Here is a 26,104-nt window from a genome sequence, read left to right as displayed (position 1 = left end):
GTCCCCTGCACTTGGGATGTGACCGACCCGAGAGCTCAGCTCTTGTTTTAGGGACCTAGACAAGTGGCCAGATTTTCCAACGTGCTCAGCACCCAGCGTGCACTGAACATGGGTCACCTGGAGCCGAGGCCTAGTGCTGGTGCTCTGACCTGGGGCGAGTTTCACACTCCCAGAAGGCAGAGCAGACCCCCCCGCACCCATTGCTCTAGTTTCAGACGCAAGAGTGATTCGAAGCAGAGAGCCCAGGGAAGGAAATTAACAGAGGCATTTGGAAAAAAAGTCAACTTTATTTCTCATCAACACAGATTTGGCAACAAAGTCACAACAATCAGCATTTTCACACCCACTTGGGAAGAAACACATCCAAAAAACCAATAACTTACACAGAATTACGGTTCAGCGACCAGTCCTTCACTGCGGCGACAGGCGGGCCTGTCAGTTCCACAAACTAGTCACTCCAGGGAAAGCAAGAGTGGGAAGGAGGGAACGGCTGTCGACCGGCAAAGCGCTGACAGTGGGCATTTCACAGTGACCTGCACGAGTGTGAAATGCTGTGGCACATCTGGATAAAGCTACAGACATTTGCTTCCCCCTTCCCCCCACCCCCCAAAGTCACACACAGAACAGTCTCATGTCCCTCCCTACCGGCATACGGGACCGGCCAACTTCACAAACACGAACGGAGACTGCTGTCCAGACCTTACCCTGTGCAAACCTGCCAGCAGGGCAAGAGCATTTCACTTCGCACGCCAGCGTGGGAAAGAGAAGCTGGCTTGAAGGAGCAGGGGCAGCCCACCTCATAAACAGCGCCAACCATCTTTTGAGTTCACAGTGCATCAGCTGCCAGACCGTGCAATGCTGCCGTGGGGAGAGCGGTAGCTACAAGGCCCCACGTTTGTGAAAAGAGATTGGCTCTAGACAGAAAAAAGGAGACACGCACAACACTGCATTGCAAGAGCAAGGAGTGTGTGTGTGTGTAAAAATACACATATAGCCCAGCCTGTCTGTACACAAACCTTGCTTTACAATGGAGTGTATATATTATACACAAGCACTGTATCCCGAGTGCGTGTACATAGTCCTTGCTTTACAATGCAGCATGTAACACACACGCTATATCCTGTACCATGTAATGCTTTCCAAAAAAAAAAAAAAAAGTGACCAGAGAAGATCTTCCCCCGGGTCAAAAGTTTCAATTCCTCTATGCCTGGTTCTAAGTGGACATCACCCCAGAAGCATTTGCCCTCTTTGCAGTCTCTTACAGTGGCCATCAAGTCAGGCTAATTTGGTTTGTGTTTCTAGCTAATCAAAATATTGACAGCAATTAAGAGAGACCCTGAAAATCCCCACCCAGTTTGACTCCTGCAACGAATGGCTGGTGCCGGTGTGGAGTCCAAAGTGGAGCGGAGTCCATCCAGGATGGCTGCATGCAAGAGGCAAATGGTCCCTCTGTCTTTGGCAAGAGGAGGGAAATTCACCTATGTGCAGGGTTTCTAGTATTAGGCTGATGTACCACTTATGTTCTGCTTCAGAACAAAGGGTGGTAAGTGGGACATAGGCCCCACTGGGGCCTAAGCAGTGCTATGGGGTGAATTTACCCTCAGGCCCTCTCGACCTACCAAGAACAGACACAGGACACTGTGTGCAAAGCAGACCCAAAACGATGGGCACAAAGAAAAAGGCCTTGTTCAGAAAGCGTCACAGTGTATGCTCCCCACCTACATCACAGACACCGCCTGCTTCCTAGACCTCAGAGCAAGGGCTATTTCAGCGGGACAGAGGAGGGGGTGCCCGACGTGGGAGGGACGTAGGTAATGCGGGGGCTGAAACGTGGGACACTCAGGAGAGGGGACGGAGGCGGGTGGGGCGAGAGGATGAGGCTGGTTTCAGGACGAAGCCAGGTACAAGTAGCAAGAGGTGGAGAGAGCAGCCTCCAAGTTTCCTTCAGTTTCGAACCTCTGTGGGTTGCTAGGGCAGCCTGGTGCTAGGAGCGGGAGAGACGCACATTCCGTGGGGGGGGGGTGTCACCCTGTTTAGCTCTCTGCACACACAGCACAGACCCCATGTCCCCCCCACCAAGCAGAGGAAAGGGAGCCAGAGCTGCACATGCCATGGACCATGAGGGCACAGGATACGTGCCAGACAAACTCGCCCAGGGGGCATCCAGGTTGCTGCAGCCTGTCCCCCTCTGCCCCGGGCAAGACCTGCTTCTACTGGGCACTTCCAAGCCCTGAACTGGAGACACCTGTGGGTGCTCCTGTGGCCTCTTCCTCAGGGGGGGCTCAGCAATGCAGGGGATCACAGCCATGGGGGCTCTCCCGCAGGCCCTGACAGCAGGAGCTTCTGGCCCAAACTCTCCTGCCAGGGCGGAGAGGCTCACACCCCACCGCACGGCCTGACCGGGGCGTCTGCAGGGCTGAGCACTGTGCATGAGGGTGTGGGCTTCAGGTTACCCTGCCAGGACAAGTGCCTGCCGGCCCTTGGAGGCAGGCGCTGGGCAGAACAGCCACACAGACAGGGGCATCCCACCCGTGCCCTGATCTCCCTCCATCCACAGCCCAGAGGCGTTCCATGGAGCAGAGCTCTGGAGAGCAGGAACAGTGGGCACTCGGCCAAGACGACACGTAGTGTGGTGGCCGTGGCAGCAGCATGAGGCTGGCTGAATTTGTGCCCTTGGCTCTCCCCACTGGCCCCCGTGCGAGATGGCTGGTGCCCGGCAGGACTGCTCCCAGTCTTATGGCAACACACGCGGAGAGGTCACGCTGGGCCATGGGGGCAGGGAGAAGAGAGAGAGACGCACGTTCCTGGTAGCCAGGTAAGCCTGCCGGCAGAGATCTCCTTGGTACAAGGCAAGGCCCTTCCCCTCAGCAGCGCCCTGGCCCCAGGCACGGCAGCTCAGTTCTCTGCTGCCCACTGCACTGGTCACCGGCCTCAGGACGGTCATGCACGGCACAGAGGGGGTAGCAGCCGCCAGCGAGGGAGGGAGGGAGCTCAGTCTGATTTCGTGACACGCTAAACACTATAAAGGCACGTCTGCTTCAAGGCAGCAGCAAGAGTCCTGATGTGGAGCCCGGCTGACAGTCCCCACAGGGAGGGCGCAGGATGGCTCCTGCCAGGCAGTGTCCGTGGGAACACTGGGCATGGCGGAGATGGTTCTTCATTACACAGGGAAGGGGCTGAGCAGTTTGGTGTTTACTGGCCCCGGGGAGAGAGGGGGGAGGAGCCCCCCAGCCCTTCGCTCCAGGGGCCCAGAGTATTTCCCGACGGATCCCAAACCCCCGTCGGTGAAGTCAGACTCCCCCGTCCCGCGCGGCGAGGCGCGGCCTGGCAGGGCGTGGGGAGCGCAGCACTGTCAGGTCATGTAGCGGGTGATGGCTCTCAGAGCATACAGCAGGGCCGCCTGCCTCCGCGCCTCTAGCAGAAGCAGGTTCACGTGTACCTGGAACGGAGGGAGAGGGTGCTCAGGAGGCGAGGCGCGGCGACGATGCGGCCTGCCGCCTCCACTTCCTGCCAGGGCTGGGGAGAGCCTGGGACAGCAAACGGATGGCTGCAGAGAAGGAGGATCCCCTCTCCCCACAGTGCGCGGCCGCACAATGGTCGTGGTGCATTCTGGGTTCTCCCCGCACAGCTTCCCGCAAAGCCACAGGCTGAGCACTGGACTGGGCAGAGGGATCACTGCTAGGATCTGGGGAGATCTTCCAGCAGGGACCCCCCACCCCACCAGTGCCACAACAGGGAGGGCAGGATGAGCACAGGGGCCTGGACCAGCACTGGTGCTAGCCCACTGGGGGCTCCAAGCAGGAATAGTTTCAGGGTCCCCCCCGCCAACATTAATAATTAACAGCCCTCCCGAGCTGCTCGGGGCCCTAAGCAATTGCCTAGCGCTGGCCCTGGCTGGGACCAGCGTGGCTGTGACAAGCTGCTCGGCTTTGCCTCAGTCACTCCCCTCGTTATACAAGGGGGCCACCTCAGTGCCTAGCCCTGCTCCTGGCGCCAGGGCTGCCCCCACGCCGGGGAGGGGAGGGGACGCACCTTCTCGGAGTGCTTGAAGTGTCTCCAGAAGTGGGTGTACATCCGCTTGGTGGCTTTCTCTGGGTAGCAGGCCACGGTTTTGATGTAGACTTTCAAGCTGCGCTCCAGGAGCTGGTTCACCTCCCCGTAGTCATAGTCATCATATCTAGGAGGGGAGGGGAGAATCCCCTTTACCCTCAGGGGAGACCAGGGCCATAGGGCCTCAGCCCAGCTCCTCCTGCCTTCCTTCCCTCCCCCTCCGGCATCCCTGGCACCTCTGCTCCCCTCCCCGCTGCCCTCCCAATCACAATGGGTCTCCATCCCAAACTGCAGGGACAGGGCCTGTGAGCGAGGTGATCCCAGGCAGGCCGTCCACACGCAGCTGTGCCCAGAGTAACTGGACAAAGACCACCAGCTTACTGCAGATGGGCAAGGCTTTGGTCACAGCTGCCCATTGGCTGGATTCGAACCAGGCCCCAGAGCCCGTTCCCAGGGACCCTCCAATAATAGCTGAGCTGGAGACTCTAGACTCCTGGCCTGGGGCAACCAGGGAAAGAGGGAGAGGGGAGAAGTGGGTGTGTCTGAGGGCCAGGGCACTGTGGGCTCAGCGGGTCCCCAGTTACCTACCTGATGCCGAAGACACAGTGAATGTAATTCCAGATGGCTCTGCGGAGCATGGTGGTGTCCACCCCCCTGTGCATGGCAATGGTGTTATAGGTCAGGTTATAGACAACCTGGAACTTCTCGTCCAGCAGCTGCCCCATGTCGGGGTACAGGCGGTTAATCAGCGAGTAGCCATGGTCTTCCCAGGTGTAATCCTGCAAGGAGAAGGATGCTGGGACAGAGGCTCCAAAACCCCTGAGGGGAGCGAAGGGCCTGGCCCAGTACCCCGTCCACAGGAGTGGGAGCCTCTCCGTGGACTTGGGGTCAGGCCTCCTGAGAAAACAGGAGCCTGAAGCATAGGACACAGCTCCCCGGAAAGGGACCGGCTGGTGATGGCAACACAGAGCCAGGCCCACAGACAGTTGCCAGCCCCAAGTATGGCCCCACAGCCCTCAACGCGATCAGATGGTCCTGCTGCTCCTGCCCCGCTCGGACGTTGCACACCACACGTCTGGCTGTAGGGGAGAGAGCTCGGCAGCCCTGCAGACCCAGGAGGCAAGAGAATCAGAGCATGCCCCGGTCGGCTGCGTCACTGCTTTACTCTGCCCCAGCCCCGGGCACTGGGCACCCATCGCAAGTCACTTTCCTTTTGCTGCCTGCTCAGTGCTCCGGCTCCGTCACCCTGGGGAACACCTCTGCTCTGCACCCACTGTGCCTCACCTGCAGGGAGGAGCCGCAGCAGCAGAGGTGGCCAGGCCCCTGGTTCAGCCACAGGAGGGAGACAGAGGGGCTGGAATGGCCAAGAGCAAGACAAGTGCGTGCAGTCACCCCGATACACTCGCTCCGCACCACTCCTCTTCCCGTGGCCGCTGGGCGGCTGTATCGGGGAGCCCCAGCGTGCAGCCCACAGAAGGTACCTGAGCTCGGAAGGTGGGTGGGGCCTGCTCTCCTTTCCTAGTGAAATCCTTGTATCCAAACTCGGGATCCTCCACGAAGCACAGGACGCTGGGAGGCAGAGCGTGCTCAGCAATGTCAACTGGATGGAAAACAAAAGCCCACAGAGACGTTAGTGCCTATCGAGGCCCCGTGGCAAAGACAACCCAGAGCCACCTCCCATGTTACTCCTGAGCTTTGAGTCATCGGCACAGTCCTCTGCAGAGCAAACCCACTGCCATGATCTGCCCTAATGCGAGGTGCAATTAGCTCGGACCGCACTGTACACCAATTACCCATGAGATAATTACATCTGACAGCAGGAATCCGTGACAGGCTATTGCTGTGCCCAGCACAGGGAGCAGAGCCAGCGTGGAGGGAGCTGCTGGCAGCCCCGCCAGGAAGGATTCCTTGCCTCCCCCCGACAGCATTTGAGCATCACGCAGCAGCACTGTGGCGGAGAGGCCTTGTCCTTCCTACCCCACCAGACTAAGCCAGTGACAGACTATGGCCAATGCAGAAGAGCCACTGAAAACCTTTGGACCTGGCTGGGACATGTGCCTCTGCCCCTTGCCAGGCGCATCCTCCCTCCTCACCCGAGGGGGCCACAAGCAAACTCTCCGTCTTCTCCAGCTCGAAGCGGGTTTCCATCTCCTCCTGCGTGACCCCCTCCTCCTCCAGCTGGCACTCCTGAAGCAGCTTCATCCTCTCCATCAGCACCTCCACCTCCTGCATGGCATCTTTGCCCTGGACACGGAGAGAGAGAGCGGGCAGAGTCAGTACCAACGGCGGTTGGGAGAGGGATGCACCCAACTTCATTCCAAGGACAAAACACCCTCTTTATGTAGGTGCAGAGACGAGCCCTTGGCGGGACCACATGCCTGTTATCCAGCGCAATCGGCTGCTGGCAATGGGATGTTTGCTGGGGCTTCGTTCATCCTTACGGTGTTATGCCAAGCTGGCACTGTGCCCAACACTACTCAGATGCGACCCAGGGCCCTGTGCCTCTCTACCTATTGTGGGCTAGATTCTGTGCTACATCCCTAAGGAGGGACTGCAGAGAAGGCACAGCCCAAGGGAAGGGGCAAGTCACCTTTACACCTCCAGTGTCACTTAGAGCAGTCCCAGGGCTGCTCTAATGTATGGTTTGCCTCCCCATGCTGCTTATGGGTTGCTGAACCACTCCGAATAGCTGCAGTGAAAAAGGTTCCAGCCACGTCTCCATCTTCTCACTAAGCCCCACTCCCAATCCACCCTTACACTGTGAGGAGGACACGGTGGATGGCAGCCCTCAGATGCTCCTCTCTGGGGCTGTAAGAGAGGCCGCAAGGAAGCCACATCAGCAGGGCAGGCACCGCAGCTGGGTTAGAGCCAGCTTGGGATTTAGCCTGCTGCAATCACAGCAGGAATTGGGGTGCCCCTTCTCTCCTGGGGTTTGGTTGGGGAAGGATTTGCAGGGCTGCAGATGTAACCCCCTCCCTGGTAGTCGTTCGCACCAGGCTCTGGAACTAACTGCCGTGACCAGCACATGGAATGACTGGTAGCTGACTGGCCGAGCTCCTAACCCATCCACCCCATGACGGGACCACCACGCGGCAGCAGGAAACCCCTTCCCTAACCCCTAGTGTTCCGCAACCCCCATCCCAGCTCTGCCGCGGCTGGGGGGACGGCTCTACCAGACACCAGCTCTGCACAGACAGGAGGGACGCACGAGGTCCCCGACTTACACTGGAGCCGCTTGCGCCATCCTCAGAGGCGGGGCTGCTGTCGCAGCTGCGTGGCGAAGGCGGCTGGAAGGCGTGCCCCCCATCCTGGTCCGTCTCCAGGTTGATGCCACAGCCAAATACGAAGGAGGCGAGCGAGTGGTAGTGTGTGAGGAGCACCAGGGCCTGAATGAGCTCTGCCAGGGACCAGCTGTTCTCACCCGTCTTCAGGAGGGCCTGAAACACGCATGCACATTCCCCGGTCAGCTCTTCCCCAGAGGGGACGCATGCGGCGAGTATATCCCCCGACAGACCCAGTGCAGGGCTGATAGAGGGGAGCAGGGCACAGACCACTGCAGACCCTCAGCCCCCCTTGTGTCCTCGCCCCCCATGCCTGGGTCAGCACCTCTCCGCCGGCTGGTCGCAGAATCACCAGGGGGAGGAGGAAGGAGAGCAACTGGAAGGGCCTTCAGAAGGGTGGTGCGCCCTCCCCATTCCTGCCCTCCCTCCCTATGAGCCAGGAAATGCAGCAGCTCGCTCAGCTGAAGGAGAGTCCAGAGCCATAGGCCCCTCTCCCCCAGCACTCTGCATCCTTCATTTCAGGACAGCACATCCCAGGTACAAGCGCGACACCAAGCTGCCCTTTCCCCTCTTCCCCCTTTTCTGTGGCCCAGCAGTGAAAAGCAGCCCTCCCCCAGGTTGCTTATTGCTGGGCACACACCAGAGCTCCTCTCCCCGGGCACTCACCTCTATGTGCTCCTTGGTGATAAGCCAGGGCCGGTGAGCTAGGATCTTGTTGATTTCGTTGAGGTTCCTCAGTTTCTGGGGGGCACAGTGCAGGCCTTGGAGCCAGTCTGGGGTCCCACCCACCTTCAGGAACTCTGCCACGTGGAAGCCAACCAGGTAGGAACACTGGTGCCTGGCCGCTGCCTAGGGGTGAGGGCAGAGGAGACAGCGACTATGATAAGGACATTTGAGATGGGAGAGAGCACATCATCCAGCCGGTTCTCCCCCGACCCAGGTCGGCCCAGGGCATTTCCCTTCTGCAGAGTCTCCAGGGCCGCATGTCCCCAAGCCTGGGATGTGGGATGGATTGGGGGGAAGACACAGACAGACCTCAGTTGTTCTCCAGCTTCTCAGTAATCTTTTTAATGAGAGGAAAAGTTGGTCTCTAGCTGCTCTGGTTATAAAGAAAACCTTCCATATGGGATTCAAGTGTAACTGACCCGGGGGCATCTGCCGAGAGCTGAAAGGACAGCGCAGCGATACGAGCTGCCGCATTCTTTTCATTGGGTGCCAACTCGGATGCCCACAATACTTTGCACACCAACACCGTTAACAATATGAATGCTCACGGCAGGACAGAAAAGGGCAGGCAGATCAGATTAGGAAGATCCCCAACAGCGTTGTCCTGAGCGGGGGCTGCTCCAGGTAGGTGTATCTGTTACTATGGAGAGGCCTTTAGCAATGTGACGGGGCTGCAGGGAAAATGGAATCTGGAATTTCAGGGATTTGGGAACGGCGCGCGAGTGCTTTGGACAGTGGAGTCTTCACATGGACTCAAGCCAGGGCAGTTCTGATGCTTCCTCTGGTCTCTTTCCCCACCCCAAGGAGACCCTAGCCGGGGCCCAATCCGTCTCCTGCTTAGCAAGTTGCTCTGGATATGCATCTCCAGATTTACTTCTGCTCCGTTCTACCCCCCTGCTCCCAATTCCACCCCCTAAAGCACCATGAACTGTTCTCCTACAGGCATTCAGATACTCACCTGTTCCCATCCCTCCCTGCAGTGCCCTGGCCCACAGGACCCGAGGGCCTGCCTCCCGCCAGGCACTTACCATGATGGCGATGTAGTGGCGTTTGTGGTAAGGCAGGGGCCCATCCAGGTGCAGCAGCAGGTACTGGGTCTTCCAGAAGCTGGCCAGGTACTCCGGGTGCAGCCCCATCACCATGGTGATGTTATCCACCCTGCCCATGGAGACCAACGCCTCAATGAAGAGCTGCCGCTGGGCCCTCTCCATGCCCTCCTGCAGGATCTGCGGGGAGAAAGATGCTGAGAATCCAGCTGCCCCAGGAGGATCCCAGCCCCATTTATCGTGGGACACGATGCGGGTCAGACAGGCAACTGCCCCGACCCAAATGCTAACAGCACAAGCTTCCCAGCTAACTGTCCAGGCCCGTCCCCAGAGGGCACTGCTTGCATCAGGGTCATTTCGACTGATTGCCCCCTAACCCTCCAGCTGCCCCACAGCGGCGGGGGCAGGAGTTCAGGAGGTCTGGGCTTCAGGGAACAATGGCTTTGTTTTGGGGCTTTTCAGTAACAAGCATGGAGAACGATGCTCGGCACACAGTAACATCACTTAGTTCTTACAGAGCGCTAGGGATTGCATTGGCAGCTCCTTTTATCTACAGACCTAGAGGCACGTTACAACCATCAGGCCACAAAGCCCCCCAGGAGGTCAGGACCAGTCATCCCATATTAGACAAGAGGGTAAGCTACTTGCCTCGAGTCCTGCCAAGTCAGCCGTAGCAGTGCTGGGAAGAGACCCTATAAAGCCGGGAGGAACTAATACCCTTTTATTGCAAGCTCCCTCGGGCACGGACTTTCTTGGGGTGTTTGTACCGCACTTAGTGTAATGGAGGCATGGTCCAGGGCTGAGGTTCCTAGGTGCAATACAAACATGGACTAACAATAGCCAAAGGCAGGCAGAGTCCGAGGGCAGAGCCAGGCCCCAGGAAGTGCCAAGCTCAGCCACCCACGCTGTGTGCCCTGGAGCAAGCCTATTGCCCAGCTCTCCTCTCTGCAGTCCGCAGCACCTACAGGCAACAAGCAGCGAACCAGTCTCATCTTCCTAGGGCTGTCAGCACTGGCTGCGTTAACAGCGGGACTGCCCCACCTCTCAGGGCTCCCCAGGGCTTTGGGGAGGAACCAATAGAAACCCAGCTCGAGAAGGGCTCGATCTGTTTCTTGCAGCAGGCCTGGCGCCCTGCCAGCTGATGCAACACATCTGTTTGTTCAACCCACCTTCCGCATGCCGGCTCCTCCCCCGCCACACCCCCCAGCACACGGCAGGCCGGGTTACAATGGGTTACAACAACAAGAGAGCCCTGATAAGGAGTAGCGGGTGCCCAGCTCTGCACCCTGACGTCAGTGGTAGAAGAAACCGTCCGTGCAGCCAGCCCGGGAACATAGCCCGGGAACATAGCGATAGGCCAGCCAGGGCTTGACAGGCCTGCTGGAAGCTGCAGCGGGGCCAGTGTTGAATCAGGAGGAGGTGGCTCCCTGCCCAGAGGGCATCAGAACCAGAGCAGTTCTGGGTCTCAAAGCAGGGAGATCAGGAGTTGTTTAATCACCCTCCTTTGGCCCCCACCTTGGGCTAGAAAGGCGGCTGATGCAATTGGAGGGGCAAGAACAAGCTGGGCTGCAATTAGCTCATTGTTTGAGAGCAGCATGGTGAAGGTCGCTGGACAAATGAAGCAACGATGCAGCAGGGTGATCTGGAAAGCCCCTCTCTTGCTGCACGGAGCCACGGGAAGCAAGCGCTCAGCTCTTCCGAAGGGCCTGCGAGCACACCTAGGGAACACTCTTTGCCTAGAGCAGTAGTTCTCAACCAGGGGTCTGGGGCCCCCGAGGGGGTCTTGAGCAGGTTTCAGGGGGGCCTCCAAGCAGGGCCAGCGTTAGACTCGCTGGGGCCTAGGGCAGAAAGCCGAAGCCCCACCACGTGGGGCTGAAGCCCGGGGCCCTGAGCCTCACCACGTGGGGCTGAAGCCTGAGCAATGTCGCTTTGTGGGGGCCGCTGTGGCATGGGGCCCCCTAACACCAGCCTGGCTTTTATATGCAGAAAACCAGTTGTGGCACAGGTGGGCTGTGGAGTTTTTATAACATGTTCGGGGGAGCCTCCGAAAGAAAAAGGTTGAAAACCCCTGACCTAGAGGATATCGACAAGCCCCCCATTCCCCAACTGGGAAGAAAGTGACCTGACTGGAGCGACACCTAGCTGTGCCTGCCATCTGGGGATCAAGGGGGACAGCCCTGTTTCTACACAAGGCACAGTGGAGCAGCGAATGCGGGGGAGGCTGAGAGAGAAATCTGGGTCATAACTCAGACCCCTGCCCAGCCACTAGATGGTCAGAAACGTCCAGTGGAAGCAGCACAAAGATCCCCCCTCCTGTGCCTCCCCACATGGGGGGCGGGGGTGGAGGGATTGCAGAAGAAATCTTTCTTCCCCGGCACAGGAGCCTAGGCAGGTCTCCATCTTTTTGGAGAAGCCCCGGGAAGCCTGCTGAGAGCCAGAGGTCACAGGGGCCCATACTCTTCTGCTCTCAGCAGACAGCCAGACCTTTAGACCCATGCAGGTGGCAAGCAAGAACCTCTCCCTCCCGGCCTGCCCGGGGTTTGCTGTCACAGGGGGCCCTCTCGTGCCATGCACCAGGGCTGTGCTTTGCTGCTTCCCCACCACCCCTCCCTGACTCTCACCATCCCACGTGCTGGAGAGCGACTGGCCGTGGTGGGAGGGGTGGTCAGAAAGCGAATTAAGGGGAATCTTATACCACCTCCCCCCAAACGGCTCCCATTCCAATCTATTGTACAGCCAGGTATCCCCACCGGCACTGATCCACAAGGACAGACTCCTTCCCAACCCTCTTTCACGCTGCTCAGCTGGTTGGGGGGCCCAGGTGGATCAAACAGATACCCCACCACTCCCACGCACTAAGCAGTCAAACAGATCACTTCCTCCAGAGCTCTCACACCCTGGCAAGCAGGGGCTGGAAATCAGATCTCCAGTCTCCCCTGCGGCCCCAGCCCAGAAGAGTGGGGAACACATTTGCCCCCAGGAGCCTCAGAGAGAAATCAATTTGCTTTAAGCCCCCATATCCTACCTCTTCCACGGGGATGAAGGAACTTGGGCCTCTTCCCAGCTGCCGGGGGATTTTTATTCTTCTGTCCTAGGAAAGAAAAAAAAGGAATCGACTTTAAGACCTTGCCCAGTGTGGCGCTGAAAGAAACCGGGGACGTCCCAATCCTGCCAGGGTGAGAGCTGCTTGCCTTCCCTCCAGAGGGGGGACAAATCAGAGTTGGCACCTCCCTCCTAGGTGAAGGCAGTGGGATGGGAAAGGACTCATGCAGTTACCTGGCTACTTTGGGGACTTGTCTGATGAGGTATCCAGAGCTGCTCTTTCTGTGCACCCTCCTCCAAACAAGCCTGCAGCAATCCTCCAAGTGGGTTTGCATCAGGCATACCTCCACGTGAGCCAGCTGCCCCAGCAGGGATGCTGCAATTTACCAGCCACACGCCCACATGATGCCTCTGGCCGGGAGGTGGAAGATTGATAGAAACACTTCAGGAGATATCCCCTAGCAGGGCTGGTGTAACGGCCACTTGTGCTGCCTGATGAAATAACCTGACTCTGTTACACAGAAAGTTTGCTTCACGGAGCTAGCCTGACATCAGGACAGCTTCGATTGCATTTCACCTTTCAGTGAACTAGAGGGCTTTTTTCCCCGCTCCCCCGACTTTCAGGATACACAGAAGGGAATCTAAAGGTGGAAGATTATACTGTAGCAGCCAGTTCAGTGCTGAGTTATTGAACCCATGAATACACAAATGAAAAGAGCAGAATGGCATTACAAGATGCACTTTGCTCACTTGAATCGTCCAGTGATTTTAATTATTTATGCCGTGTTGGGTCTTAGGTTACCTGGAGCACCCTGCAGGGGATGAGGGGAGGGAAATCAAGGCACTGAGACGTGATAGCATAGATGGCTTTAACGTGGGTTCAAAAGCTCCCACAGAACTGCTCGTGTCTGGGCTGGCAGCGGATGGTACTGCGACCCGGCACGAGGGGTCAGACCACCACTCAGGTTTGGCACTTGCCACTGATAGTGAAACTTGCCAGGCCCAGATCCCACCATCAATCTTTGCCGACAAGCAGGGAGAAAACATGTACGTTGCTTCTGAATTACGTGGGCCAGGGGCTGAGGGAAGCGGGTCTCGCTCAGTGAAAGCGAGGGTGGTTTAAGTCGTCTGGAGGATCAGGTTAGAAGCAGCTTGCAGGAGGGGGAGCTATTTGTGAAGGGGATCCAGAGGTAACGGGGTTTAGCTTGCAGTCGTTAGGGGTTTGGGTGTGAGCTCCGAATGCACATGAATAGAGTCCTCATCCAAATGTGCTAGGAGCCCTCGACCAACAGAACAAGGAACATACCAGAAAATTAATCCCCCCAAACGTAAGTGCAGAGCAGTTAGAGTGAAACAGCCAATGACTACAAGCCAAGCAATGCAGAAGCCCAAGTTTCCCACCCTAATGCCCTGAAGGTCACCCTAAGGCCATTTTGGACTAAGAGGAAGCAAACTCCAAAGCCACAGGGCCCTCACAGACAACCCCAGGCAGCAGCTAGCTTTGAATGGTTACAGGCATCAGCTGCCGTAGCTGGGGATGCTTTAGGTAAATTAAGGTATTTAGCACCACAGGGTGCTAATGCTTTGGCAGGGGGAGGGGGGGGATGCATAGCTGCACTGGGGACACCAGTGTATTCCAAACAAATGCTTCTCAGTCCCTAACGCTGCTTTTCAGGAGCGGATTCCTCCAGCTGTACACATGGTTAATGCTCCGGTGACTGCTGCCGTTGCCCTCTAGGGGTATGTGTGAGAGGGGTAGGTGTTTGTGAGCAGGATCAGGACGGGCAGTTCAGTGCCTAGTGGCTGCATCCCACCGCTTTAGTGGCATTACTGGAATCACTCCACAAGGAGTGACTCACACTACACAGACACCATCCCTAAAATGCAGCCACTTCTGAGGTGGAGGACAGTATGCCACACAGAGCACGGGGAAGAAAGGGAGAACAAACAAGCCTCAAGCAAGAACTCTTGGGCAATGCCCTTTAACTTTTGCAAAGATCTTTAAGCACCGATTTCAAACAGACAAACTCCGGTTCAGCCTCTTCCCACAAACAGTAAACTGCACTGAACCCAATTGTTTCTTTTTTCCTTGGGAGGGCAAAGACCCTGAGATCTGAAACTGTGGTTCAAGGATCTCTAACAAGGGGAACACATCCCATCTACATCTCGGGCAGACAGGGTGACTGTCCCCACCTTGCTGCATAGAGCCATTCCAAAGGCTTGGTGTAGTCGCTCCAGAATTAAGCCACAAACTTCTCCATTTGGTGTAAAGCTCCACCTTGTTGCAGCCACTTGTGCCACTGGGTTGAACTCACCATGACAGTGGGCCAGCTGCAGTTGGGAGGGGATTTAAAATTTAAAAGGCAATTTCCTGAAGCTGGAGGAGAGTGAGGGCATTGGGAAAGGGTGAGGGAGAAGCAAAGAACTAGAGATGTCAAGGAGGAGGGCTCATTTAAAGCTGCCTCACTCGTACACACGCTGACTCACTCTCTGCTCTATGACAGGTTTCAGAGTAGCAGCCGTGTTAGTCTGTATTCGCAAAAAGAAAAGGAGGACTTGTGGCACCTTAGAGACTAACCAATTTATTTGAGCATGAGCTTTCGTGAGCTACAGCTCACAGCATCGGATGCATACCGTGGAAACTGCAGCAGACTTTATATATACACAGAGAATATGAAACAATACCTCCTCCCACCCCACTGCTCTGCTCTATGGTACTTTTGTCCCGATGCTTCTCTCTTTTGTAGTTTCACTGGCGGAACGGAGTGAAATAGACTTGCTCATTTCTCTTTCACACAAACAGCATCTTATTCGTGTACCAATTTTCAAAGCCTAGGGGGAAATGCATGGCTTAGATCACAACAGCGCCTAGAGGTACCAGCTGAAACCAGAGCTCCATTTTGCTATGAGCTACAGACCAGGTGAGAGGCAGCCCCTACCCCAAAGTGCTCACAATCTAACAGAGGATGGAGGAAAGGGAGCATTATTATCTGCATGAGATGGGGAGTATTTCACAGATGGGGAACTGATCAGTGAAGAGACTGTCCACAAACTCCTCATTCCCCGAGCCTTAACCAACAGAGCAAAGCATTTTTCTTTAAACCCAAACTTTGACCGGAAGTTCCCTGAGGAGGGAACCATCTTGTACCAGAAGTCTGCATATCACCTAGCATGGAACTGATCCGCTCCATGGTAAAGTCACCCCCATCTGCCTTCCTACAGCCCCCTGAGGAGATGGGACTTGTTGCCTTTGGGGGAGACAGAATGAAAGGGTTCATCAGCTTCCACCTCCAGACACAGGCGGACTGCGAGCGGACACTGCACAGGATGGGCCCAAGCCAAGCCCTTGCCGAGAGGCACATGCATGGTGCTTTTGCAGGCTAAGCTTTGCCTTCCCTCACCCCTCGCAGATGCACAAGTAACAGCTCAGAGGGATTCAGGGCAGGCTCACAGCAAAGTCCAATGACAACAGCAGGCATAGAGCATCTAGAGGAGGAAGCAGATAGGCCAGTCCAAGAGAGAACTAGCCCACATTGTGACACCTAATTGACCAGGTTGCTGGTTGTCACCAGACATTCAAGTCAGCCAATCACACCAGGCTGTCATCCCAGCCTACCCGGGTTACTAAAGTTCATAGTGACGTTACCTGCTGCGGGCAGCAATCTTGCCTAGCAGACTCTAGGATTAAAAACAAGGGTATGGACTGGAGGGGCAAAGGGCCACATCACACAGGGACTTGGGATAGCTAGAAATAGCTTTAAAAGAGACCTGCAGACATGTAGGGGATGGTGGAAGGGAGGGAAACTGGACTTGCCCGCCCCCCCTTTATAATGGACACGCTGGAAGAGAAAAAATCCTGCTCATTTTTTGCACATTGGAAATTCACCTCTCGTCTACCCTCGAGGTTCTACGGGGACCAAAGAACTCATGGAGTTCCGCAGCTTTCAGTCCCTTGTGACATGGGAGCAGAGGAAAAGATTTTATTCAAAATGATTAAACTGTGAGGAGAGAGCGTAGGTAAGTGGGAAGCCCCACCACTGGGTAACTCCAGTGCCCAATGGGAAAAAGGTTGCCTGTTAAAGATTCAACATCCCTGCCCCTTCTCTCAAGGGGATAGTTCACAAAACTCCTCTCCTACCAAACACACATGCACCCACCCAGCCCTGCAGCAACCAGTCAACCCTGATATTTCTAAGGAAAACTGCACGCAGAAAAAACCATTAGCCACACACCACCCAAGTCAGGCACCTTTAGACAAAGCGAGCAGAACGAAGCAAGGGTGCAAACACACCCTGGGCAATAAACCCCATTACTGCAAATGCCAATCAGCAAGAGTCTCTCCTGACCTCCAAAGAGCAGAGGGTTGCTCCCAAGCACACCTTGGCCAGCGTTGTGTTTATTTCTAGAGGAAACACAGGTTCTCATGAAGGGCTTGAACCTGTTTGGGAGGCAGACTGAGTGGCCCAAGAGGGCTCTGCCACAGTCCCACTGGGCGCCCTTGGGAAAGTTACTTCATGGTTCTGTGCCTCAGTTTCCCCATCTGTAAAATGGGGATAATGACACTGACCTTTGTAAAGCATTTCAAGAACTATTGATGAAAAGCACTACTGAAGAGCAAAGTATGATTATTTTCCATCCCTTCATGTTTATCATTCAATTGTGTGTTTCCGTCAATTTAAATGTCTTTCCATGTACTAACCCAATTTCTGCTGAAGTTTATTACACTCAGTTCCTCCAGCTCACCTGCAAGCTCATTTACCATTCTTCAGACCTTTCAGAACTTCTTTAGACTTTTCCTACACCATTTCCTCCAAGGGATGGTCTGATAATGGGGATTTTTGCACTGGTGTAAGCTGTAACAGCATAAGCCACCCCAGTATAAGTCACACGAGTCTAGTGCAACCTGGCCAGTTACACCGGTGCAAAAGTCTCAGTGCAAACAAGTCCTTAAGTTATCCCTTATTTCCCTTTTCCCAAATTCAGCAAAGTACGTAATCCCATGCAGAATTTTACACAGGTTAATAGACCAGTTGATTTCCAAGGACTGCTCGGGGACTTAAAGTTAAGTGCATGCTCAAAGTGCTTCACTGAAACTGAGGCCTTAGTTCTGATGTGCCCCACATCCTCAAACAGATCAGCCAGCCATGGTTTATTTTAACAGCGTATACGCGTGAAGTACCCTACCCATAACTCCTCTCCAATCATCTGATTGCAGGAAGAACCTATTGTATCCATTTCTCAACTATCTACAAACCCCTCAATACCTCTTCTGATCTTTTGTTGATCAATAGCTACATACCCCAGTGATAGGTGCATTAGATATTTCTCATGGACAGATGTCCTCTGCAGACTAGTTTTTTAAAAAAAAGAAAAACAACAAAAAAAAAACCTGTCCACTTTGGTCATGGAAACAAATCCTGGTAGCAACAAGCAGGTGCAAGGTGGTTGCAGTTAGCACAGTTCTGATCCAACGTGGCCTGTATATGACTGAATAGTTTTGGGAAATTAGAACATAAGAACGGCCATACTGGGTCAGACCAAAGGTCCATCTAGCCCAGTATCACTTGATGATCACTTTAGATAAGCTATTACCAGCAGGAGAGTGGGGTGGGAGGAGGTATTGTTTCATGGTCTCTGTGTATATAATGTCTTCTGCAGTTTCCACAGTATGCATCCGATGAAGTGAGCTGTAGCTCACGAAAGCTCATGCTCAAATAAATTGGTTAGTCTCTGAGGTGCCACAAGTACTCCTTTTCTTTTTGCGAATACAGACTAACACGGCTGTTACTCTGAAACCTGTCTACTGACAGTGGCCAGTGCCAGGTGCCCCAGGGGGAATGAACAGAACAGGTAATCATCGCGTGATCCATCTCCTGTCACCCATTCCTAGCTTCTGGCAAACAGAGGCTAGGGACACCATCCCTGCCCAGCCTGGCTAATAGGCTTATTCTGGCTGATGATCCTGGGACTTTTTTTTTTTATTATTATTATTATTTTAACTGATGCAATGTGCCCACAGGGAAACAGATGCCACTTAGTGATCTCTGCCAATCCTGGTTCTTCTTCAAGAATCCAAGGAGGCCAGGTTTACACCTGTACATTCCAGGGTATGGGTTGCCAAATGCCCAAAGAGGAGTCTGGCAGGAGCTCATGTTTGCAGCAAAGCGATCATGCCAATCCAATTACAGCACTTCCTTGAGACACAGGAAGTTACACGGTCAGGCTGGCATGTCTCACTCAATGCTGGCAGCTTTCTGAATGCCTGGAGCACCACTAGTTGGACATCAGCTGCTGGAGACAGACAAGTTAAGAAGGGCAATGGGGGAAGAGGCGGTGATCAGCGTCTGTATTGGTCCAAAGGACAACAACTGGGCTAGTCAGAGGCAACCAAGGGAGTTAGGCCTCCAAATCCCACTGAATTCCAGTGGGACTTGGGCACCTGATCCCCAAGGTTCCCATGGAAAATCCCAGCAAAAAACAGAAACACACAGCAAGCCCCTGTCCTTCCCAGCATGATCCCCAAAACCAACTCGCTCAGGCAAAAAGGGAAGGGGAAGGAAAAAGAGACACCCTGAGGAAGGATTAATCCTCTCTGTAATCACCCAAGGGTCCACCAGAGACACTCTGTGCACCCCCTTTTCCCCTGCCAAGGGCCCAGGAGCAATCTGCTCTGGATGTACTCCTCAGCCATAGGTCAAAAGCCTTTATATACAGGGAGATCGGCTCCAGTGACCCCACCTCCAAGAAGCATCCCACTAAATACACTTTGGCTCACTCATTGATGACCAACCTGTCCTAGGAGGTTAAGCAGCAAAGGAAAACCTAAGACCCCATCGTCCAAAATCACCTTTATCATATTCCCACCTATCTTCTACGGCCCAGCCAGCCAGACTACCCAATTCACCCTCTCCTCCACCAGACCCCTCTTCGCAGACCCCTAGTTCAGTCCTGATCTCCCCTTCAGCAGCAGTTCCCCTCTGGACTACCTGTCCCTTCTTCCTTCCCTATTTACAAGGCTGCCTCTGCGTCTGGCTGCTTGGTGTTACAAACAAACAAGCAGGTTTCCTGTGATGCAATTCACCCTGCATGTTTCACCCTAGGAGGTGTTAACACCCAGTCAGAGGTGCCAGATGGCTCTTCAAAAGGAGAACATTCTGATGGCATGAAACAAAATACCTTGAAGGACCAACAGATCATCAGCTGTACTTATTTTAAACTACCTTCCACCAGTGATGTTAGCACAATTCTCCCCCCCCCCCCACTGCTGGCACCCACCCTTTACTAGTCACCTGTAATGCTGCATTGTAGCCATTGTTCAGACACGCTGAACATGGCTATTTGTTAGTTTCATGTGTTTATTAATAATGTGGTGCATTATGGTTCCCTTTGGCCAGTTAATCCTCACACCATCCTCTACTGCATTACCCCTGTTCGACAAAAGGGGAAGCTGAGATGTGGAGCCACCGTCCTGATTTGCCGGAGGCCACAAGAACAGCTTATGCCAGGCCTCTTGATTTCCAGAGAGCCCTGTGCTTTAACCACTTGGGAGCACAGAGGAGTCCCTTCCTCAACTGAAAGATCTGGGATTGGTGCTCCTGGAGACAGAACACCCAGCAACAAGAGCTAATGGTCTGACGGGGGGTGGGAACTCTGGTGCCAAGTGATGCCAAGCTTAGCGAGGTATTGGCAAAGAGCATGCCTGAGAAGGACACCAAAAGATTAAGCAAACAGAATTACTGCCAGGGCCAGGAAACCAGTTTATTATCTATGGCTCTGTTTATACAAAAAGAAAAAAAGGGATCCTGATGGGAATCTGGAGAGGAGGGAGCAGTGATAGGAAAGTCAGGGCTAATCTACATCCGCGCAGCTGCACCACCCCTGGTGAAGACACTCTATGCTGACAGGAGGGAGCTCTCCCGTTGGCATAATAAATCCACCTCTGTGAGAGGTGGTACCGGTGTTGGCGGGTGAGCTCTCCCATCCAAATCAGTGCTTAGGTGGGTGTACCTTATGTCGGTCGGGGAGAGGGGCTTATTCACACCCCTGAGCGATGTAAGTTATACCGAAGTCAGCGGTAGACCTAGCCTCAGACATAGTGATGAATCGGATGGAACATTAGACAATCTCTTGACACTTCCTCACCCCTTCACTAAAAGTGTCCTTGCTGTATCCCTGCTCTGGTCATTGCACTCCGCCTCCCTAAAAATTCCCCACCTGCCATTTCAACTGGTTACAGTATTCTTCCGTTGTAGGCCTGAACCACTACCTAAGGTCAGCGTGCACACGGCTGTGTTCCAACCCAGAGGTGACTGCATCTCCAGGGTGGGTGAAGGGAAACCCTACAGAACCTGTGCCCACTATGCCAGCATATTGGGGCAGCCTAGTTCCTGTCCATGAATTCTCAAAATGAAAGGTGCTCTAAAAGTGCAGATCATGAAATTCTACACTATCACATATTAGTCCCAATATAAGGATGGCTTCACCGTATTTGAGGAAGCACAGAACTCAGCCCCTCCTATCCTTAACAGTTGAGATGAAAGGGCATCTCTTTTGGGGGTAGCAGTACATGGCCTAAGACAGACAGCTAAGCAGTTCTGATCCTAACCTGCAGAGATCAGTGTTACATTAACAGATTCATTGTTATATATTCATTATTTAAACATTCTTATACAGCTTTTCCTATCTTGCACCCTAACCATGTGGGATAAATTTTTTGATGTAGGTTCTTCACTGCTGTACAGTGGTTTCCAACTGCATTCCCTTTCTAGGACTCTACATTATTACTTAAAAGCTACAGTGTATTAATTTGGGGACAAAACTCCACAGCTTCTGAGTGGGAGCCCCAATCCCCCTATGTCTGGAGTAGAGTTGATTGATGTGGGGGCAGGGGAAGAGGAGGGGAAATAGCAAAAATGTCCAGGAGAAAGTGTCCCTATTTTTTGTAAAATAGGTTTTTCCCCCCCTCCATTTAAATTGTCAACATTCTGAAATTCAAAAGATTTCAGCCCGCAATGTATTTGGTTGAAAGACAGAAAACTTGGCAAGGTTTTTGCTGAAGCTTTGAAATTCCCACAGTTTTGAACAGCTCTGATGCTGGTGCACTGGCCTTAAGGCGAGGAAGATACTAACCTCTAGAGGAGAAGGGATGTGATGGGCCACCCATGGGGCTGGCAGATTCAGAGTTGCATTAGTGTTGTTAAGATGAAGCATCCTCTAGTAATTAAACCACATGCCTGAACATACAGAATCCTGGGTTCCATTCCCACCTCTGTCACCAGCTTGCTTTGCAGTCTTGCGGGAAATCAGGATAGCCACAGTGCCTCTGATTCCCCCCCCCCAATATCTGTAGAAAAGGGTAATACCTTGCAGGGATGTCTGTGGGAAGAATCAGTGGTTCTCAAACCTTTGCACTGGTGACCCCTTTCACACAGCAAGCCTATGAGTGTGACCCCCCCCCCGTATAAATTAAAAACACACATTTTTTATATTTAACACTATTATAAATGCTGGAGGTGGAGTGGCATTTGGGGTTGGAGGCTGTCCCCCATGTAATACCCTCACGACCCCTTGAGGGGTCATGACCCCCAGTTTGAGAACCCCTCCGTAGTATAGTTGTAGCCTTGTGGGTTCCAGGATATTACACAGACCAGCTGGGTGAGATAATATCTTTTACAGGACCAACTTCTGTTGGTGAGAGCTTTCAAGCCATTCAGCTCTTCTTCTGGTCTGGGAAAGCTATTCCAAATGTCACAGCTAAATGCAAGACCGAACAGATTGTTTAGTGTAAGTAGTTAGCACATATTCTAAGGAACCATTCATGGTAAACACTGGATTTATGGCTTATTACAACAATCTGTAACCCACTCTGTTCTCCTATGACCGCAGAGGTGTTAATGGACCACTCTAAATTGAATGGTCCCTTACAATATGCGCAAACTACTTGTGCTAAACAATCTGTTCCATCTTGCATCTAGCTGTGACACTGGGAGTACCTTTCCCAGACCTGAAAGAGAGCTCTGTATGAGCTTGAAAGCTTGTCTCTCTCACCAACAGAAGTTGGTCCAGTGAAAGATATTACCTCACCCACCTTGTCTCTCTAGTGTTCCTAAAGCACTTTGCAACCCCTGACCCCATCCCCTTTTCCATTAATGTCCCCTCCCTCTTCATTTTTCTTTCCACTTAGCTCATCCCATCCTACCTAATCTACCTTAAAAACAAAAACTATGGAATTAACATACAATTTGCTGCCATGACATTGTTCACTCCTCTTGGGTGTTCTACCTCTTTCCCCACCCTGGGTCTGTCTAGTATATTTACATTGTAAATGCTTCAGGACAAGGACTGTCTGCTACTTTGAACAGCGCCTAGCACAATGGGCACTGCACAATTAACATGATTAATAATAAAGCCTTGGAAGCACCAAATACTAGTATTCACAGCACTTCAGGATCTGACACAGTGATTGCTTCTCTATACCACTCCCAAGTCCCAAACCCATTTGTGGACTAGCGCCAAATTCCAAGCTCCTCCATAAATGAAAATCTATTTTGAATACTCCCTAGCAGAGGTGAGGGAAGAGACAGCTTGTATTCTTGCCCACCCCCATCCAGGTCTACATGAGACACAAACGTTTTCTGCACAATGAAGTTCTGTTCACAAGAGGATTCAATTCTGCCATCTTCAGAAACAAGCACAGTGCCTGGAAATAACCAAGGTCTCTCTATGTAACTACTAGACCTTACTAGCGAGACAAGAATGATAAAAGCAGTGTGCCAAGAATCACTGGACTGGCACTTGGGAAACGTGGGTATTGTGTCATCTGCTCTGGCACCAACCTGCTGTGCAGCTTTGGTTAAACCTCTACCCCTTTCTATGCCTCGGTTTCCCCTCCCAGCTTCTGTCATTTTTTTAGGCTATCAGTTACCGCACGCAGAGTTTGCCTCAAACTAACTACCAAGTCCCCAAGGTGCCCAGATGGGGCCACATAGTTAAGAGGGCACAAAAAACAAGTACAGAAACTGCACAGGGCCCAATAACCCTGTTCTATTCTATTTGCCCTTCTTATCTGCACCTGCCTCTTCCCCACGTTTATTTCCCCTGAAACAAAAGATTATTTTAATTCACTTCTCTCCTCAGACAACTGAGAGCGGGTGGCCTTTTAATCCACGGAAGTGTCTCAGGGCCCTCAAACGCAACCCCGCCCCCTCCTCAAGAAAGCTTTTAGTTACTGTATTGTCCTCAGCACCCTGCAAGGGGCAAGCCATATTTTAACTTCTTGGGAGCACCTCTTTGCACAATTCCAAACAGGTGGTCCCACCGCGTTAGCAAAAGAGAGCTAAGTGCATTCGGAGGGCTCTGCATGCACTTGGGCCCCACTGAATATGGGTACTGAAGATGGCAGCTGTGCCTTAAGGCAATACAATTCCCTGCCCAAGAGCCAAGTGGGTAAATATTATGAAAGGGCCATTTTGAACCCAAAGGAGGTTGAGAATGACGATTTAGAATTTAGCAGTTTAGAGTCAAAGGAGGTTTCTGTAACCCAGGGGAGCAGACTCATCTCCTTCACATCGCTGAAGGAGGGGAAAAGATGGGGGAAGGGGGGATCCTTTTCTTAAACTGGAGTGAAGGCTGGAAGCTAAAGAAAATCTTAATGAGCCCTGCCAGGCTTTTCAAAGTGACCCAGATGTATTAAAGCCAGGAAATTCAAAACAATAAAAATAAAATAATAAAAGATGGAACTGGGGTTGGGAAAACTCCTTTGGGAAGGGAAGGTATAGTTAGTTAGTTACTTTTTAATTCTGCTTCTACTTAATCTGTCAACTTTAGAAGGGGCTGTTCTCCTAGAAGTCAGTAAGAGTAATTCTTAAAAGTGGTCTCAGCCCCCTGATCTGCTGCCACATTAGCTAGCCACCCATCCCCACACCCTCCTAACCTGAGACTTCTTGGTTAACCCCTTCGGGGGATGACTGGCCCACCGTTTGGGACATGTCTGTACTTGCGCCCTCTTCGCCAAACAGCAAGTCAAATGGAAACTTTGATTTGTCTCCAAAGAGGCACAGAGAGAGAGAGAGACCTCAGCTCACTACACATGCAAGACACTGCAAAGCTGTTTGCCCATCGGATCTGGGATTCACCACCCCAGGTAGTGCGCCCATATTCGTCACTGGTATGCCAGCCTCACGCCCCTGTTGCGCCCCCAGTCCACCGCCTGATGCAACTGGGGTAAAACGTACTATGCCATGTCAAAAATGTTACAGAATCCCTTACGCAACCAGGCTGGATCTGGAGCGCATCCCTCCCCAAATCATTAAGATTGGAAAAGTAAACAGCTCCTAAATTACAGACCGGGACAGCAGAGGAGAGGAGGAGACTGGAAAATGAGCAAAGACCCTTCCCGGAAAAAACAACACCACCCACCGGGGTATTCCCTCTTCCATTACCTGTTTAGTCCTCAAATCACCACATTGCTCGCAGGGTAAATAGCCCTTGATGCCCGTGCAGCCGCAGCCATCGGAGCCGGCAACAATCATGGTGCTGTCTGGGGTGGCGGCACTCGGGGGGACGGGGGAGCCGTGCTGCGACGTCCGCGCCAGCGCTCGGTCCCGGGATCGCGTTATCTGTCCGGAGGCTGAAGGTGCATAGCGGATCGGGCAGCCCCTGGAGGCGTCAGCGTCACCGCAGCTGGTCGCGGTCCCGGGGTTCTATGGCCGAACGTCCGAACGCCGCAGGGCTCTGGAACGTCCGGGCGCATCCGCGTTCTAGAGCGCCCCAGGGCTCAGCAAGCCAACCAGCCGCGCAGAACCCGCGCGACCGCGCGGAGCACTGACCCGCGACTCGGCCGCGGCCCCCGCCAGCTGCTCTCTCATACGGCTCCAGGCGGGCGGAACTGCAGCCAGCGGCGGCCCACGGGCCCAATCACCTCACAGGAGGAGGAGCCTCCTCCAGAGCCATGACTCAGCCCCCTAAACTTCTCCTCCAATAGGAAAGGACCTAGCCGCTTGGGATTTTGGGAATGCGAGTTTCAATCGCTGTTTACTACTTTGGTGCGGAGCCGATCTCCTTGGAAGAGAAGTGGGGGCAAATTTTGCAGGCTGTTAGCGAGGGCTGAACACGGCAATTTGAATGCAACAAAGACACGCATCGGATTAGTGCCGCCCTCACCACGGGATTTCTTAATTTTCTTTGGAGGAATATCCTGAGATAAAACTTGATCCTCCTTGGGGGGAGGGTTGGAGTGGATGAGAGAAGGTTAGAGAGGAACAGGGAAGGAAAAAAACCTTTACCATTGAAAGTATTCGTAAAAGGTCCCTCTCGCAAGGTGCATCCATGTTCCTGAGATCAAAATCTAGCCACCTGCCTATGTACGGAGTTTAAAGTGGTTTGAAAAAAGTGAGGGGGCGGGGGTCATAATCTGGGAGCAGCAATGTTGGTAAAATTGCTTGACCCCCATCCCTCAGTGACCTGAATAGATTTTTAAACATATGTTTTGGCCTGATCTATGACCCCTTGTAACCGTCCCCGCACTTTGAGCATCCAGCCCTCACCCCCAAGATTGATTGATCTATCTAAAGATAACACATAAGAGCGGCCAGACTTGGGTCAGACCAAAGGTTTATCTAACCCAGTAGCCCGTCTTCCCACAGTGGCCAATGACAGGTGCCCATGGGCGGAGCGTGAACTGCTGGCTGGGGGAGGCCAGCCCTCAGCCCCACTCCTTACAGTCAAGGCCCCACCCCTTCCGCCCCTCCCTGGAACTCAGAGCCACCCCGGGGGGGGGCAGCCACTGGCACCTGCCCCAGGCTGGCTAGTGCTCGCAGCCCCCCCAGCCCTGGAGTGCCAGAAGGGAGAACGTGCCACGCCGCTGCAGCCCCCCTAGCCCCGGGAAGCCGGGCGGTGTGGCCCCAGCCCCTGGAGTCCAGTGGCACCAGCGAAGTGGTGCCCTGGGGGGCGAAGTGTGGG

General features: G+C 53.6%; 1 protein-coding gene across 1 annotated transcript; it reads right to left on the bottom strand.

Moving 5' to 3' along the window:
- Window positions 1–267: 267 nt before the first annotated feature.
- On the bottom strand, window positions 268–25,031 carry SESN2 (sestrin 2). The gene is made up of 10 exons (XM_077837834.1): window positions 24,586–25,031; window positions 12,129–12,194; window positions 9,086–9,283; window positions 7,998–8,180; window positions 7,275–7,487; window positions 6,144–6,294; window positions 5,532–5,650; window positions 4,639–4,829; window positions 4,033–4,177; window positions 268–3,439 (listed from the first exon to the last, which is right to left on the bottom strand). Exons 1-10 carry the CDS (start codon window positions 24,673–24,675, stop codon window positions 3,353–3,355), a joined length of 1,443 nt encoding a protein of 480 aa, XP_077693960.1. The 5' UTR covers window positions 24,676–25,031; the 3' UTR covers window positions 268–3,352.
- Between the last annotated feature and the right edge of the window lie 1,073 nt (window positions 25,032–26,104).

The sequence above is a fragment of the Eretmochelys imbricata genome, chromosome 19 (genome assembly GCF_965152235.1).
Source record: "Eretmochelys imbricata isolate rEreImb1 chromosome 19, rEreImb1.hap1, whole genome shotgun sequence".
Taxonomy (NCBI): Eukaryota; Metazoa; Chordata; order Testudines; family Cheloniidae; genus Eretmochelys; species Eretmochelys imbricata.
The sequence above is the reverse complement of the archived record's forward strand: the minus strand, read 5'-3'. Positions and strand labels throughout refer to the sequence as shown.